The sequence below is a fragment of the Nannizzia gypsea genome, genomic scaffold (assembly GCF_000150975.2).
Source record: "Nannizzia gypsea CBS 118893 supercont1.3 genomic scaffold, whole genome shotgun sequence".
NCBI classification, from domain to species: Eukaryota; Fungi; Ascomycota; class Eurotiomycetes; order Onygenales; family Arthrodermataceae; genus Nannizzia; species Nannizzia gypsea.
In genome coordinates, this window is record NW_003345199.1 from 3,010,326 (window position 1) to 3,022,611 (window position 12,286).

The following is a 12,286-nucleotide window of genomic DNA, read 5'->3' on the forward strand; positions in this document are numbered from 1 at the left end:
GTCATGTTTGGTTGATTCAGTGAGGAGAAATGTGGGAGGAGCTAAAGGAGGGCCAGACAGAGAATTCTGGGGAAGACGAGACATGCGCCCAACATGGGTATTTATATATGCGGCGGTTGGCATGACTCGCCAGGGATAACTACCCCTAGTTAAGGGCCCATGCTCCCCTGTCTTGTTGCCAGAATTGACGAGTGAAAGATGACTGTTAAATGTTGGTAGAGTGCAGGGGGGGGGGGGGAGGGGGGGTTAGAAATGGAGGTTTAGCAAAGGCGTCCAAAGGCTTTGCTTTTGGTAACCTGTCAGCCTGTGGTTAGTACTGGCCACAGAGGAGAAAGGAGAGATTGCTTACAGTAAGTATAACCATTTTTCACTCTGATAAAGCTAATCTAATTGATCCTCCAGTCTCGTGGCCCCCTTGTTGATCTACGCTTAGCCGGATGTTGCGGAACAGGGAGTGTGATGATCGTATCATTGCCAAACTACTTGTTAAGCTCTTCTGTCGGAGGGATAGCTTCTTCCAGCCTCGGAATACTTTTGGTTTAGGGGCAGACCTTGATATCTTCTTAACCACACATTTACCGGCCATTAACCGGCTAACACCATACATTAAATCGAAAGGGTCTATAATCCACCACTTTATGATGATTAAATGCCTAGGATAGGATGGTTCGATGAGAGGCAACCCTAGTGCTCCGGATTCCATATCTCCAGATTCCACATGTCCCTTCCAAGGATTGACATCTAGTAGCAGGCTTGGTTGAGCATCAGAGCCAGCAGTGGAATACTGGAACACAACCAGACCGTTCAGTTCTGTCCGCAGCCAAAGGGATAGAAAATTCCAGGCTTCTCCGCCTACGTGGGACTAGACTTTTCTTCATTCCCAGAACGATCTGGAATCATGGTAACTAACTAGTAGAGAAGTTGTGTCAATTTCATCGGAGATACGGAGAACCCAAAGCCACCTATGGGGCAGTATCAAGTTAGATAATTAATGACAGTTAGACACGTACCCATATCTACTACCCATTAAGCTATCTCCTGTCGTTAGCAGAGATCGTGCAACAGGTTTCCTGTCCGTGTAATTATTACAGTGGTTAGGCCTTGTCCCAGCCGTGCTTTGTACAAGTAAGGTCAACCACCTAGCACCACTCTGCTCGACTAGGGATTCGGATTCGGGATCCCCTGTGCTAGTTAGTCAAGTGGCAATCTGGACGGATTGAATGTCCTTATTTCTATGGCCAAGCTGATAAGGCATGGTGAAATGGCGATTAACGCCCCCGCCTGGTGCTCGGCGAGTTGATATGGAGAAACTTGGGATATGAGACTAGGTCGCGATTTGGTGTAGTCTTGGTTGTTTGCGTTTGAGGAGGCACCTAGTCATGGCTGGTATATCTGGCGGCGCGTAGATGCAGAGTTTTCTCCTGGTTATTTCTCCATTTTATAGATCCACTTAACTAGGTACCCAAGTTACCTATAGAAGTTACCTATGCATGTCGAGCGCACACGAAGTGTATTTTCAGACCCGATGTTGACATGGTAGATATTTCCACTGCATGGTTATGGCTTGTGGTTACAGCGAGGATACGTAAACGTCCCTCGCCTCAAAGGCATATGTAAATGCACGCATTGCATTATACTCCATAAGTCTTGTGTAATGTTGCCGCCGTTTGCTACGAATTTACTAGCTGGTTAGTTATAAGGCGACTGATTCTCCCGCTGCAAAGTGACCTCTTTACCCTTAGTGAAATACACTTCTAAGTATCATCCCTTTAGGTGCATACTTAAGGTTGATGATGGCCCAGCTGAGCATTATGATTCAGGTAGCTGGTGTTTGCTTTCCATAAGTCTTGAGTGTCTCCAATAGCTAACTAAAGGGAGCTATCGAAAGGAGGATGTTCTCGTTGTCTGTTTGTCTTCCACGGACTGCGAAATATGCTATTCGGTCGCGCGTTACTGACTCCATCCCGATTGGCATAATTATGCGGCGGCCAGTTATGCAGCTAAAGGGATCAACAGCCGACTAGTTATTTATTTGCTTGATGGGAGACCCTGGGCCAGTTACACAGGTGACGAACCAGCCTGTTCGCCCAGTAACCAGTAGCAGGCCATCGCAGGATTCGCAACTCAGATAGCGATAGTGTCCCTCTTTAAAAGGGTACACTCCTCCGCTGGCATCCACGATACTTACGGCTATCCAGCACCCAGCATCCAGCAGTCAACAACGAGCCCGTCATGAAGCTGACCTCTATTCTCATCGGCTCGCTGATGCTTGCCTTCCCCGCCTTCGCCTTCGAGCAGTCAACTATCCAGACTCTCCGCGTTGCCACGGCTGCCGCTGGAGTCTACCACTCCAAGTTCCCGCAGGCTGTCAAAGAAGGGCCCGAGGCAGCTATATCGAACATCAACTCTGCAACTGCAAGAGCAGCGGATGAAGCTATGGTTGTCTTGAACGGGCTGAAGGTGCAGAGCCGGAATGTAAGTGTGCAGCTGCTACAGCTCGTTTAAAAGAGCAAAGGTTGACTCTGGTACAGAGCAAAGGGCAGTGCAACCAGTTGGCTGGTGCCTTGAAGGGTGTAAGTTGGCTCTCATCTTCTTTCTCTGCTGTGTCTTTAAAGTCTCATACTAATGGTGTTTGGTAGTTCTTCAACGCCATGACGACGCTCTCGCATGATAGTACAAACCCGGTGGTGTTCTGTAGCAAGAACATCGACCGTCTGGGCCCGACTATGGGATGGAACCTCCGCCTGGTCAGATATGGGATAGAGGTGGGTTCTGGCCAGTTTATTTCTTGTTGTTCCTGGTAGTTAACTAATACGTGACAGCCTTACGCGGCGACGCTGAAGAGAGACTGCGAGGACGGAGAGAAGCTCGTTACCGGTCTGGCTGGTGGCTATAAGATCGCCGTCGACAGCCTGGAACAGGCTCAGGCGACGCTGGAGAGCCCTAAGGGCAGGTGTAAGAAGTGAAGGAAGGCTGTCAGATAATCGGATATCAACAACCAACAGCCATTACTCTACCAGCTTATGTGCTGTCAAATAATTCATAATCCTCTTTCCCCCAACCTTTTATCATCGTCTTCCTATCGTCTTATTTTCTTCTGGCTTCGTGCTCTTGTTTGTTATCTTCCTTCATCTTTTTCATCCGCGACTTCGAGATTATATCACGTGAATATATGACTAATATTATCACATGATATCCCGTCTTCCTATCTGGGACTAGTGGATCCAGTTGCTATGGAAATGCTTACTAACAGTTTCCTAGAGACATTATTGGCTAATTCCCGAATAAGCACCACTTTATGCTCCACTTTTCGTAAACACTCGGGCCCTTAAAAGCAAAAAAGTTTCGGGACGATGAGATCATGTTTGGGTGTTCAAGCCGTGCGACGCGCAAGTCAAATCTGTCACTCGAAATTTGAGAATTTCCTTCGTCCGCTTCGATAGCCGTTGAATTCTCCTCCATCTTCAACCTCTCCATGTCAATTCGGCCGTTGTCTGCCTAATTGTCGCATACCGGGGCCAGGTCTCATCCCGGCTACCCCTAGTCCTTGGCCGCTGTTCTCTTGCCACCATCCAAACTCCAGGAAATTAAAGACAACCCCTTTTCCAATTCCCCAGATGGACAACTGAGTGCTGGTTCACTATTATTTTTATCAAACTATCGTCGACAACATGGCCCCCGGATCAACCTCAGGCTCTTCAAGAGAGTCCCCTGGCCCTCGAATAAAGATTGACGCTGAAAAATACTCTCCTTACGACTATGATGAAGAATACGGCTCCCATTCAGAACTCTCCTACGCTCCCTCAGACTCTTCCGCGTCCAAACCGTTCCTCTCACAGGTAAAATACAGAAGAAGGCCTAGAGTCCAACTCTACAGAGTTCCCAATTCCATAATGAGATGGGTTTGTTTGGGCGTGTTTGTTGGGCTCGTCCTCTTCGTCTTCACCTTGTTCAGAGTCACCCTGTCTCAGGCCATATTTAAGATTCCAGCTCCTCCACCACCAAACATATTCAAACCGCAGCCACCTGAGTGGGAGAACTTCCCCTTCTTGCTTAGGTACTATGGCGGACTTCGGACGTTGACACCGAAGAATGAGAGTGTCCCTGAATACCCTGGCGGGAACAAAGGAACAGATAATTCCACCGCCGAAGAGCCAGTTGACATGGACAGAGTGGTTAAAAACGTTCCATTTAACCCGTATCCGGAGTTCTCGTCAAAGAGCTACGTTGAAAAGTTTGGTAAAAAAGTGGACTGTTATGTGGATAGTGAAAGAAAGGTTCCTATCCCTCAGGTTCGCCGATATAATGGACTTCCAAAAGGGTTCCCTGACAATGTCATGGGCTCCAATGAGTTGATTGGGCTCGAAACTGATGTATGCTACGATCGATTTGGAAGACTTGGACCTTACGGCCTAGGATATGGAGTTAGATCAGGCGGTACCGGCGCTGGACTGGAAGGTGACCGATCTGGAGCAGACCATATGTGGGAGCATGCTTCCCCGGTTGACTATCGAAAAGTCAAATGGGCCGACGCGCAGAAACAATGTCTGCAAGACAACCGCCATAGGTTCCCTTCCCCAACGGCGCCAAAGACGGATAGGTTCATAGGTATGCCTGTGGGCGAGAAGGCTCCTCGTGGCGCGGAAACTTCCCAAACGCATGCACCGGAAAATCCTACCGCCCCCACTACAACAAAAGTTCCCCGAACCGCAGTCATAATTAGAACCTGGTCAGAGTTCAAGTACGATACCGAAGCAATCTTATACCTTCGCTCCCTAATTGCTGAACTGTCACTCTTCTCTGGTGGAGAATTTGATGTGCAATTCTTGATCCATGTCAAGGATGACAACCTCCAGATCTGGTCAGATGAAGATACTTATAACCGTGTCTTGCGGGAGTCACTGCCAGAAGAGTTCCAGGGCATGGGCACACTTTGGTCCGAGAGACAGATGGGCCTCATATATGGTGGCCTTGAAGAGACGTTTGCTCGAAACCTCCCCGTCCACGGTGTGTACCGCAGCACATTTATGCCCGTTCAGTATTTTGCTCTTCAGCATCCTGAATATGACTATTTCTGGAACTGGGAGATGGATGCTCGCTACACAGGTCACTGGTACGATTTGTTTAACAAGATGCGCCTTTGGGCAAAAGAACAGCCCAGAAAAGGACTATGGGAACGAAACAGCCGGTTCTACGTTCCTTCTGTGCATGGATCATGGGAGGATTTCCGCCATACCGTCAGAGTGCAAACAGAGCATGGAACAGCCAGCCCTAACAACATGTTCAGCGCAGCATCCAAGGACCGGCCAAACGGTCATCGCCCAACTGAAATGAAGGGTGACAGACCTATCTGGGGCCCCGAGCGACCACCAGCTGAAAACGATGTTCTGGAGCTAGAAGACGATGGCAAACCACCGACTAGTTATGAGAAGGATAAGTTTGAATGGGGCGTTGGCGAGGAGGCTGACCTTATTGTTCTCAACCCTCTCTACGATCCGGATGGAACCACCTGGCTTCTTAAGGATGATATTACGGGATACAACAAGAGCGAAGAAGCACCGCCGCGGCGAGCAGCCATCATTGCAGCTTCACGTCTCTCCCGCAAACTCCTACTCACAATGCACAAGGAAACAAGCCTGAAAAGACACCATATGTTTTCCGAAATGTGGCCACCAACCGTTGCTCTTCATCACGGCCACAAAGCCGTGTACGTGCCTCATTCGGTATACATTGATCGACGATGGCCAACCGCCTACCTCGAATCAGTCTTCAATTCAGGCCGTAACGGCGCAACCGGCGGAGCTAGGACATCTGTCTTCGGTAGCCGTGAACACAATTTCCGAGGAACAACCTGGTATTACTCTGCCGGCCACTCAGAGAACCTCTGGCGACGATGGCTAGGCTACCGATCTAACAATGATGGTGGTGAAGAATATGAACTAGCTAATGAAGGGAGGATGTGTCTGCCACCTATGCTTCTACATCCTATTAAGGAAGTTAATATGGTTATTGATAATGCTGGGAGGTCATGATTTCTCTCCCCTGGCACTTCTCTTTTACACATTTCTTATCCCATCGGGAATGGGTGTTAGTTACTATTTCCTACCCTCTCATGGCGATGGCGTTTATTGATGCCCCTGTTTTGGTCTTCTATTGAGATGTTATGCCTTTCCTCTCTTATTTGATACATACTACCACCACCGCGCCCTTGTTACATATGATGAAGTGTTTTGCTGTTAATTAACCGGATATCTATACGGTTAGATGGGTAATAATCTGGGAATAGATTTGATTTATTGGGTTTTCCTTTAACCTGTGCTACTGATGCTCCCTAGGTGCAGTCATATATGCTATATATCACTTGACAACAGTCCCATATCACATTGACAAAGCCAGAGGCAGGCTATCTCGTTATTTGGATACCTTATGAAACCGGGGAGATAAAGACTTGGGGTAGGTTCTTTCAGCTAAAAGAGGCCTTCTTGGTGACAATACCTAACTTATCAAGATTAACAATAGAGGAGCTAATGTTCTAAGGTTTTGCTATCCAATATCGAATCTTTCAATCACTTGACAGATAGTTAAAGGTTATATTGTAATAAATATGGACAGCCGAAGTACTGCTATTGCTGGTTTCTCTAGCTAGTCTCATTCTTATATACTCAACAATGATTTGTCACGGCATATATATATCGTATATAGGGCCATAAGGATATCGAGAATAATGGTAGATGAGATATATGTCCGCTGAGTATCAATGTATGGCGTAATTTTATAAGACGCCTCTGCCTAAGCACCTCAATCCAGTATGTACATCAACTAGCCACTGGCATTAATTGCGCCAATAGCCTGGGTTTTGATCCGCGATACAGTCATAAGGTAACAAGGGTGGTCTCCGGTATTTTTCATACCACCACTCAGTCCCGTCCTCCAACAGGTCATACATCTCAACATACTCATGAATTTCAAAATACATCCACCCGACATCTTCCTCTTCGTTATCTGTTTCACCATCCTCGTAATCAGGGTGTATGATATAGTCTCTTTCAGAAGGGTCTAGAGCTCCAAAGTGCTTTGCCAGTAACTTTATAACTGGGGGATCCATATAGTTAATAGACTCTAGGCAAATGTCATCAACAAAAAGGCAGAAAGTATACTGTGTACCAAATTCAGTCTCTCGCCCTAGAATACGGGTATCATTTATAAGGGTTAACTGCCTCTCGGACTCAGTCAATGGAATGGCCGTGATACTAGGTAAAGTATCAAATACCCAAGAGGTGAAATGGTCACGGATATCATGAGATGTGGCGCCCTCATATTTTGCTCTATCGTCCATAATAATCATCTCATGGCGAGGTAATAAGTCCTCTCGCCCAGCCAATTCTAGAGATTCAACTATCTCTTCGCGTAGTTTTTGAAGAATTGTCTGCCAGGCATCTTCATTATTATACGAGCATCGGTAGACCACAAAGCCCCAAGTAGCAGGTTGTTTTATAGTAACGGCGTCGAGCATTTGTGCAATGCCCTCGAAGTTTTGGCGAGCTGGTGTTGCCATTTTCTGGTAGTTAGATCGAGGCTGTAGTGGCTGCTGAACCAGAGGTGTTAGGTTTGACTCCAATCTTCTCGGTTAAAAGGACGGTTACTCGACATACCTGATATGGAGGGAAATGGGCTCCTTCAAACGCCCAGACAGTCAGCTAGTTAACTAGTTAATCATTGAAGCCACCGTGTTTTTCAGCCAAGTTTTAATCAAAATGCCCTAACTACGTCGTCATAACTAACTAACTACCTAGGTACTTAGTTAACGGCGTCGGGAGCCTCGGTCCGTTAACTAGTTAACTTAGGTAGTTAAGCTAAAATAATAATAATAGAGTCTATATAAGGCAGACTTCTGCCAGTCTTGAACAGAACGGGCGGCTGCGGTGGATCTACGCAGGAGATAATTCATCATGGGATTGATGATTGAATTACTACGTAAGGGCAGGGGGTAACTTAGGTAGTTCTAAACCCCAACACACACTCCATAGTTAATGCATAGTGCCGAGCAAGTGCAAAGTTGAGGTAGGCGTTATGACTTGGCCTTGCCTTAGAAGGTAACTGAAGGGGTGGATATAAGATACACGAGAAATATTATTAACAGAAGAGGGTATATATATACGAAGAAGCGAAACCGATGACGATACCCCTACCTACTTCTGACGGCTCATAATGATTTCAATGAAGCGCATCCATCAAGTTCCCGTGCCTAATTAGTTAACTAGGGAAATCCAGCGGAAGAAATAACCATACTAGATCAAACATACTCCTCTCTTGAGCTATTGCTAATTGTTACGTTTATCTCACAGTCTACCTTGCAGAAACTTATATACAGCGTGCAATATCAGCTTTAACTACAGTTTTTGTAACTGGTAGCAGCGTCCCCTGTTCATCCGTCACTTTCACTACTGCAGGAGATACAACCACCTGCCCAGCAGTCACATTTCCCCAAGCGAACTCAAATTCACACGGCTGTTCAAAGAGCCAGATACCCAGGTCTGCGGCATCTTCCATTACTTTGGTCAGATGACGTATTCTTTCAGGCTCTGGGTGGTGAGGGTTTGCGTATGGTCGAAATGCAGATGTGAAAGCGTCGACGACTTTTGAAATGTTCTCTGCCCTCGTAGAAAGATATGCTTGCTTTTGTGTATCTGGCGCACCCCGGTACCAGTGTGCTGTTAACATTCTCCAGTAGAAGTGGACCTTGTGTGCTTCTTGATCTGATGGATGTGTTAGTCTTGCGCCTTGGTAATCCCGAACTTGTTTTAAAAGCTTACCTCGATGTGGTTGCATATCCTGGAAATCTTTGGATGCGGTAAACAGAGGCGGAAGAAACGAACTTGCTTCGGATCGAGAGCTAGCTGGAGCTGCATGGAAGGTAGCCGGCATGAGAGACTGAACCAGGCAGTGCTTTATGATGGGTTCCCGGTCATTGGGTTGGGATAGTAGAGAAGCAACCGGTGCTGGAAGGAATGGTGAATTATAGCTGTTGAGCATAGCTACATGCTGAGTTGAGTGACCAGATTCCGAAGGCAAAGGTGAGCTGCAAGTATAGTAATTCTCAACGTGGAGAGCAAGATGATCAAAGACAGTCAAGACACGGCTTTGGACTGTCTTATCATCCGCCGGGCTAGGGATATAGTCCTCTAAACCACTCTGTTCCGCTTGTGGAGCGTGCGGGTAAACTGTACTTTTTTTATCTGTATCGCTGGAATATGGAAGTGTGTTATTCAGAGGGCGCCTAGAACTGGCTGTTTCAACATCGTAGTCCTTGTCCCCTAATGGCTCTCTCGTCTGTCTATCTGAAGGATTGTTTCCTCCCCTGGATCTCCGGCGGCTAAAAAAGAAGTAGGTGGCCACGAACGTAAGAAGTACACTGCAAACAACAGAGCCAGCGATTGCGCCAGCCAGTAGCCCAGTGCTGAAGCCGCTAGCATGGGGGTTTACGGGTAAAGAAGAATGGCTAGGTTGAGGACCCTCCGTAGGCTGGCTGTAGGGCGTTGTGGTAGGAGGGTATTTTGCTGTAGCTTTTGGATGTTTGGTCCCAGACGGGGGTGAAATTTCTGACACAACGCTGGTCATTCCGACCCCAGGTATAGGTTGAGAGGTAGGGGCTGCTTGTGCCGGTATAGTCAATGTACTACTCAATGGGTTGATGATATTAGGCGGTTGGCTGATAGGGGCTTCAGGAGCGCTAGGGGCTCCGGGAGTCGCTGGGTTTGCTGGGTCAACTGACGTCGGCATCGCTTGAGGCGGTGGCTGCATAACTGAGTGTGTGGCCATGGGATCTCCAGGCGCTTGTCGTTTTGCCGCCATCTTGAGTGGTGTAAAAAGGGAAATGCAGTGCTGAATTCACAAGTCCAGATACTAATAAGAGCTGAGGTTGAAGAGGAGGATGCCTCGTCTTTTGAAAGGACGGCCCCGACCAGTAGTCGAGGCGGAGCAACAATCACGTTGCTCATTTTGGTTTAACATGGCATAGTCTGCGTAGAGTACCGTTCGCTAACTGCATGGATTATCATGTAGTTATGGTGTAGTTCCAACATTTGGCGTTGGTGTTGGGTTGCTTACTGGCCAGAGAGCAGGGGTTGCAGGCACTAGCCCTGCACAGCCGACATGCACTGCGTGAAAGCAGCCTGAAGACGTGTTGTAGAAAAGATAATTCCCATATGTCGAAGATGGGAAATAAATACCATAAAACCAGCGGCCTTCGATATCGAATTGGGGTCTCAGAGATAGAGAGATAGAGGTATTGTTTATCTCCTCAAGTGGGTAGAAAATTCAAGACAACAGCTCGCTTTTAACTAGTTAGTTAGTTAGCTAGTTAGTTAACTAGTTCGACAAGCTGCTATTCTAGGAGTGGATTGGTGGCATTAATAGCAGGGTATATATATCGGTGCAGGGGCTGTATTCCTTTACAGAATCCAATTAGGGACATTTCCATGGCGATAAGTTGGCCATTACAAGGAACTGAAGGATTTCGTGTAGGGGAAGTAATAGGATATTGGCAAATAAAGATAAAAAAAATAAAACGCCGGAGAATTCAACGACAACTAGGGGGTTGATGTACTAAGCTGGTTAGTTAACTAGTTATCACAAAACGAATAACTAAAGCAGAAACTGGGCTAACTACCAACTGCTATGGCTTTGTACAGCCTTGCGGCATAAAAAGTCCACGCTTCAACAGTTTAGAGCTGCTCCCTAATGTGGGGATACGCGGTATTCGTGCCTCAGTTGCCAGCACCACAAAAATGCTGTTTAGCGTCAGGTAGTTATATCTGACGCCGTATCACGAAATTAGTCTAGTGGTCTCTTCTGGGGAAACCAGAGTGTCCTAGTATCAATGACTCTAAGTCCACAACCTTAGCCGAGTCAAGGAAGTTTCCTCCCCGTAAACATAGGCATTGAAAGCACGTCGACCATTGAGCTTTGGGAACAAGGCATACTGGCATATTAGTGCAAGTTCACTGGGCTCACAGGTTGTCCGCAACATTTTTCTCCTTCACCGAAATACTTTTCATACGAAGATCCATAATCGTTCCCTTTTCAGGTTTTGATATTCGCACGAGGTCGACTGTATAAAATTTCGCTGTAGTCTCAGGGGCGGTTTCCCTTTCCTTGAGTATAATGAAACATTTTCTGAGTGTTTGCTCGCACCGATCAAGCACTTGTTGTAATTTAGTCTTATCGGACAAGAGAGTGTTACCTTCTGAATGGTCAACGCTGCCTTCGCGCGCCTTTTGACAACACTCTTTAAGTTGATCAACGATATCCTTCAGCCCTTGATTTTCAGGGAGTGGCACTGCGAGCTTTCCTAGTTGAATACGAGATTCAAAGCTAACTGAGCATGGAAGTGTCGGGGTAGATTCCTGGGATACTTCAGTATCAATACGGCCCCCCAGGCCGGGGTAAGTATGGACGTAAGTCAGGTGCTGCTCAGGTGAGAGTATGAGCAGCATGTAGGACTCAAACTTGGGTTTCCAGACCTGGTGGAATAGAGCTGGGAGCATTTTGTTTTCTGTGGTGGAAGGTTGATAGTTTTTAAAATGGAAGTTCAGCTGGCTATGTCAATATAGTTATGCTATAACTAACACCTACTTATTGAACAACGTGGCACTTACTGTCTTAGTTATGGGTATCGCCCACGCCGTTGCCTGATGCGACTTTTGCGGGTCGTAGTCAAGTAAATAACAGGTTTTCTTTCGTTACTTTATTTAGATTGGGAGCAGGCTCCCATATCCAAACGCACTTCAGGCAGCTTCAGTTGGTCGCAACAGCTTCAGTGAAGAAGCAGACGAACTCTCTATTGGTACGTAAATTAAGGCAAAGTGAGTTTGGGTTCCATGCCAATGAAACAGGGGTTCGGTAGTTAACTACTTAACGAGCTATAAACGCAATATTAATAAATACTCACTTTAATTCATCAATGTCGATTGAAGCATCGTCTTTGGCAAACGAAGTCTTCCTCACTGGCCTGAACCCAAAAGCCACACCCTCTTAAATTCGCGGCTAGCTCAGGTTCCAGGCTGGACTGGCCGCGCCTAAAATACCCCCGATGCTTGTCCTTTCCGAGCCCAGCGGCGAATGGACGGGGGAGAAGCGATATATGCCCTCGATAAGGCTCGCTGTCTCCTTAAATGCTATGACTCCCGCTTAAGCACGTCCCTCTGATCTTAGATTACTGATATCTGAGGGCGAAACGGGCCGTATGATAACTATCCCAGGGCTGTTAGCTAGAGCAAAACTGCAG

General features: G+C 46.9%; 5 protein-coding genes across 5 annotated transcripts; 2 read left to right on the forward strand and 3 right to left on the reverse strand.

Annotated features, from left to right (window-relative positions):
• Positions 1-2,232: 2,232 nt before the first annotated feature.
• Positions 2,233-2,966, forward strand: MGYG_04562 (hypothetical protein; the record flags this gene model as incomplete). Its single annotated transcript, XM_003174342.1, has 3 exons — positions 2,233-2,475; positions 2,640-2,765; positions 2,823-2,966. 3 exons carry the CDS (start codon positions 2,233-2,235, stop codon positions 2,964-2,966), a joined length of 513 nt encoding a protein of 170 aa, XP_003174390.1.
• A 705-nt stretch (positions 2,967-3,671) lies between these two features.
• Positions 3,672-6,032, forward strand: MGYG_04563 (hypothetical protein; the record flags this gene model as incomplete). Its single annotated transcript, XM_003174343.1, has 1 exon — positions 3,672-6,032. One exon carries the CDS (start codon positions 3,672-3,674, stop codon positions 6,030-6,032), a length of 2,361 nt encoding a protein of 786 aa, XP_003174391.1.
• An 800-nt stretch (positions 6,033-6,832) lies between these two features.
• MGYG_04564 (hypothetical protein) lies at positions 6,833-7,555 on the reverse strand (the record flags this gene model as incomplete). The annotated part of the gene is made up of 1 exon (XM_003174344.1): positions 6,833-7,555. The coding sequence occupies one exon, from the start codon at positions 7,553-7,555 to the stop codon at positions 6,833-6,835; it is 723 nt and encodes a 240-aa protein (XP_003174392.1).
• Positions 7,556-8,361: 806 nt separating this feature from the next.
• MGYG_04565 (hypothetical protein) lies at positions 8,362-9,852 on the reverse strand (the record flags this gene model as incomplete). Its single annotated transcript, XM_003174345.1, has 2 exons — positions 8,362-8,756; positions 8,814-9,852. The coding sequence occupies 2 exons, from the start codon at positions 9,850-9,852 to the stop codon at positions 8,362-8,364; spliced, it is 1,434 nt and encodes a 477-aa protein (XP_003174393.1).
• Positions 9,853-11,009: 1,157 nt separating this feature from the next.
• On the reverse strand, positions 11,010-11,546 carry MGYG_04566 (hypothetical protein; the record flags this gene model as incomplete). Its single annotated transcript, XM_003174346.1, has 1 exon — positions 11,010-11,546. One exon carries the CDS (start codon positions 11,544-11,546, stop codon positions 11,010-11,012), a length of 537 nt encoding a protein of 178 aa, XP_003174394.1.
• Between the last annotated feature and the right edge of the window lie 740 nt (positions 11,547-12,286).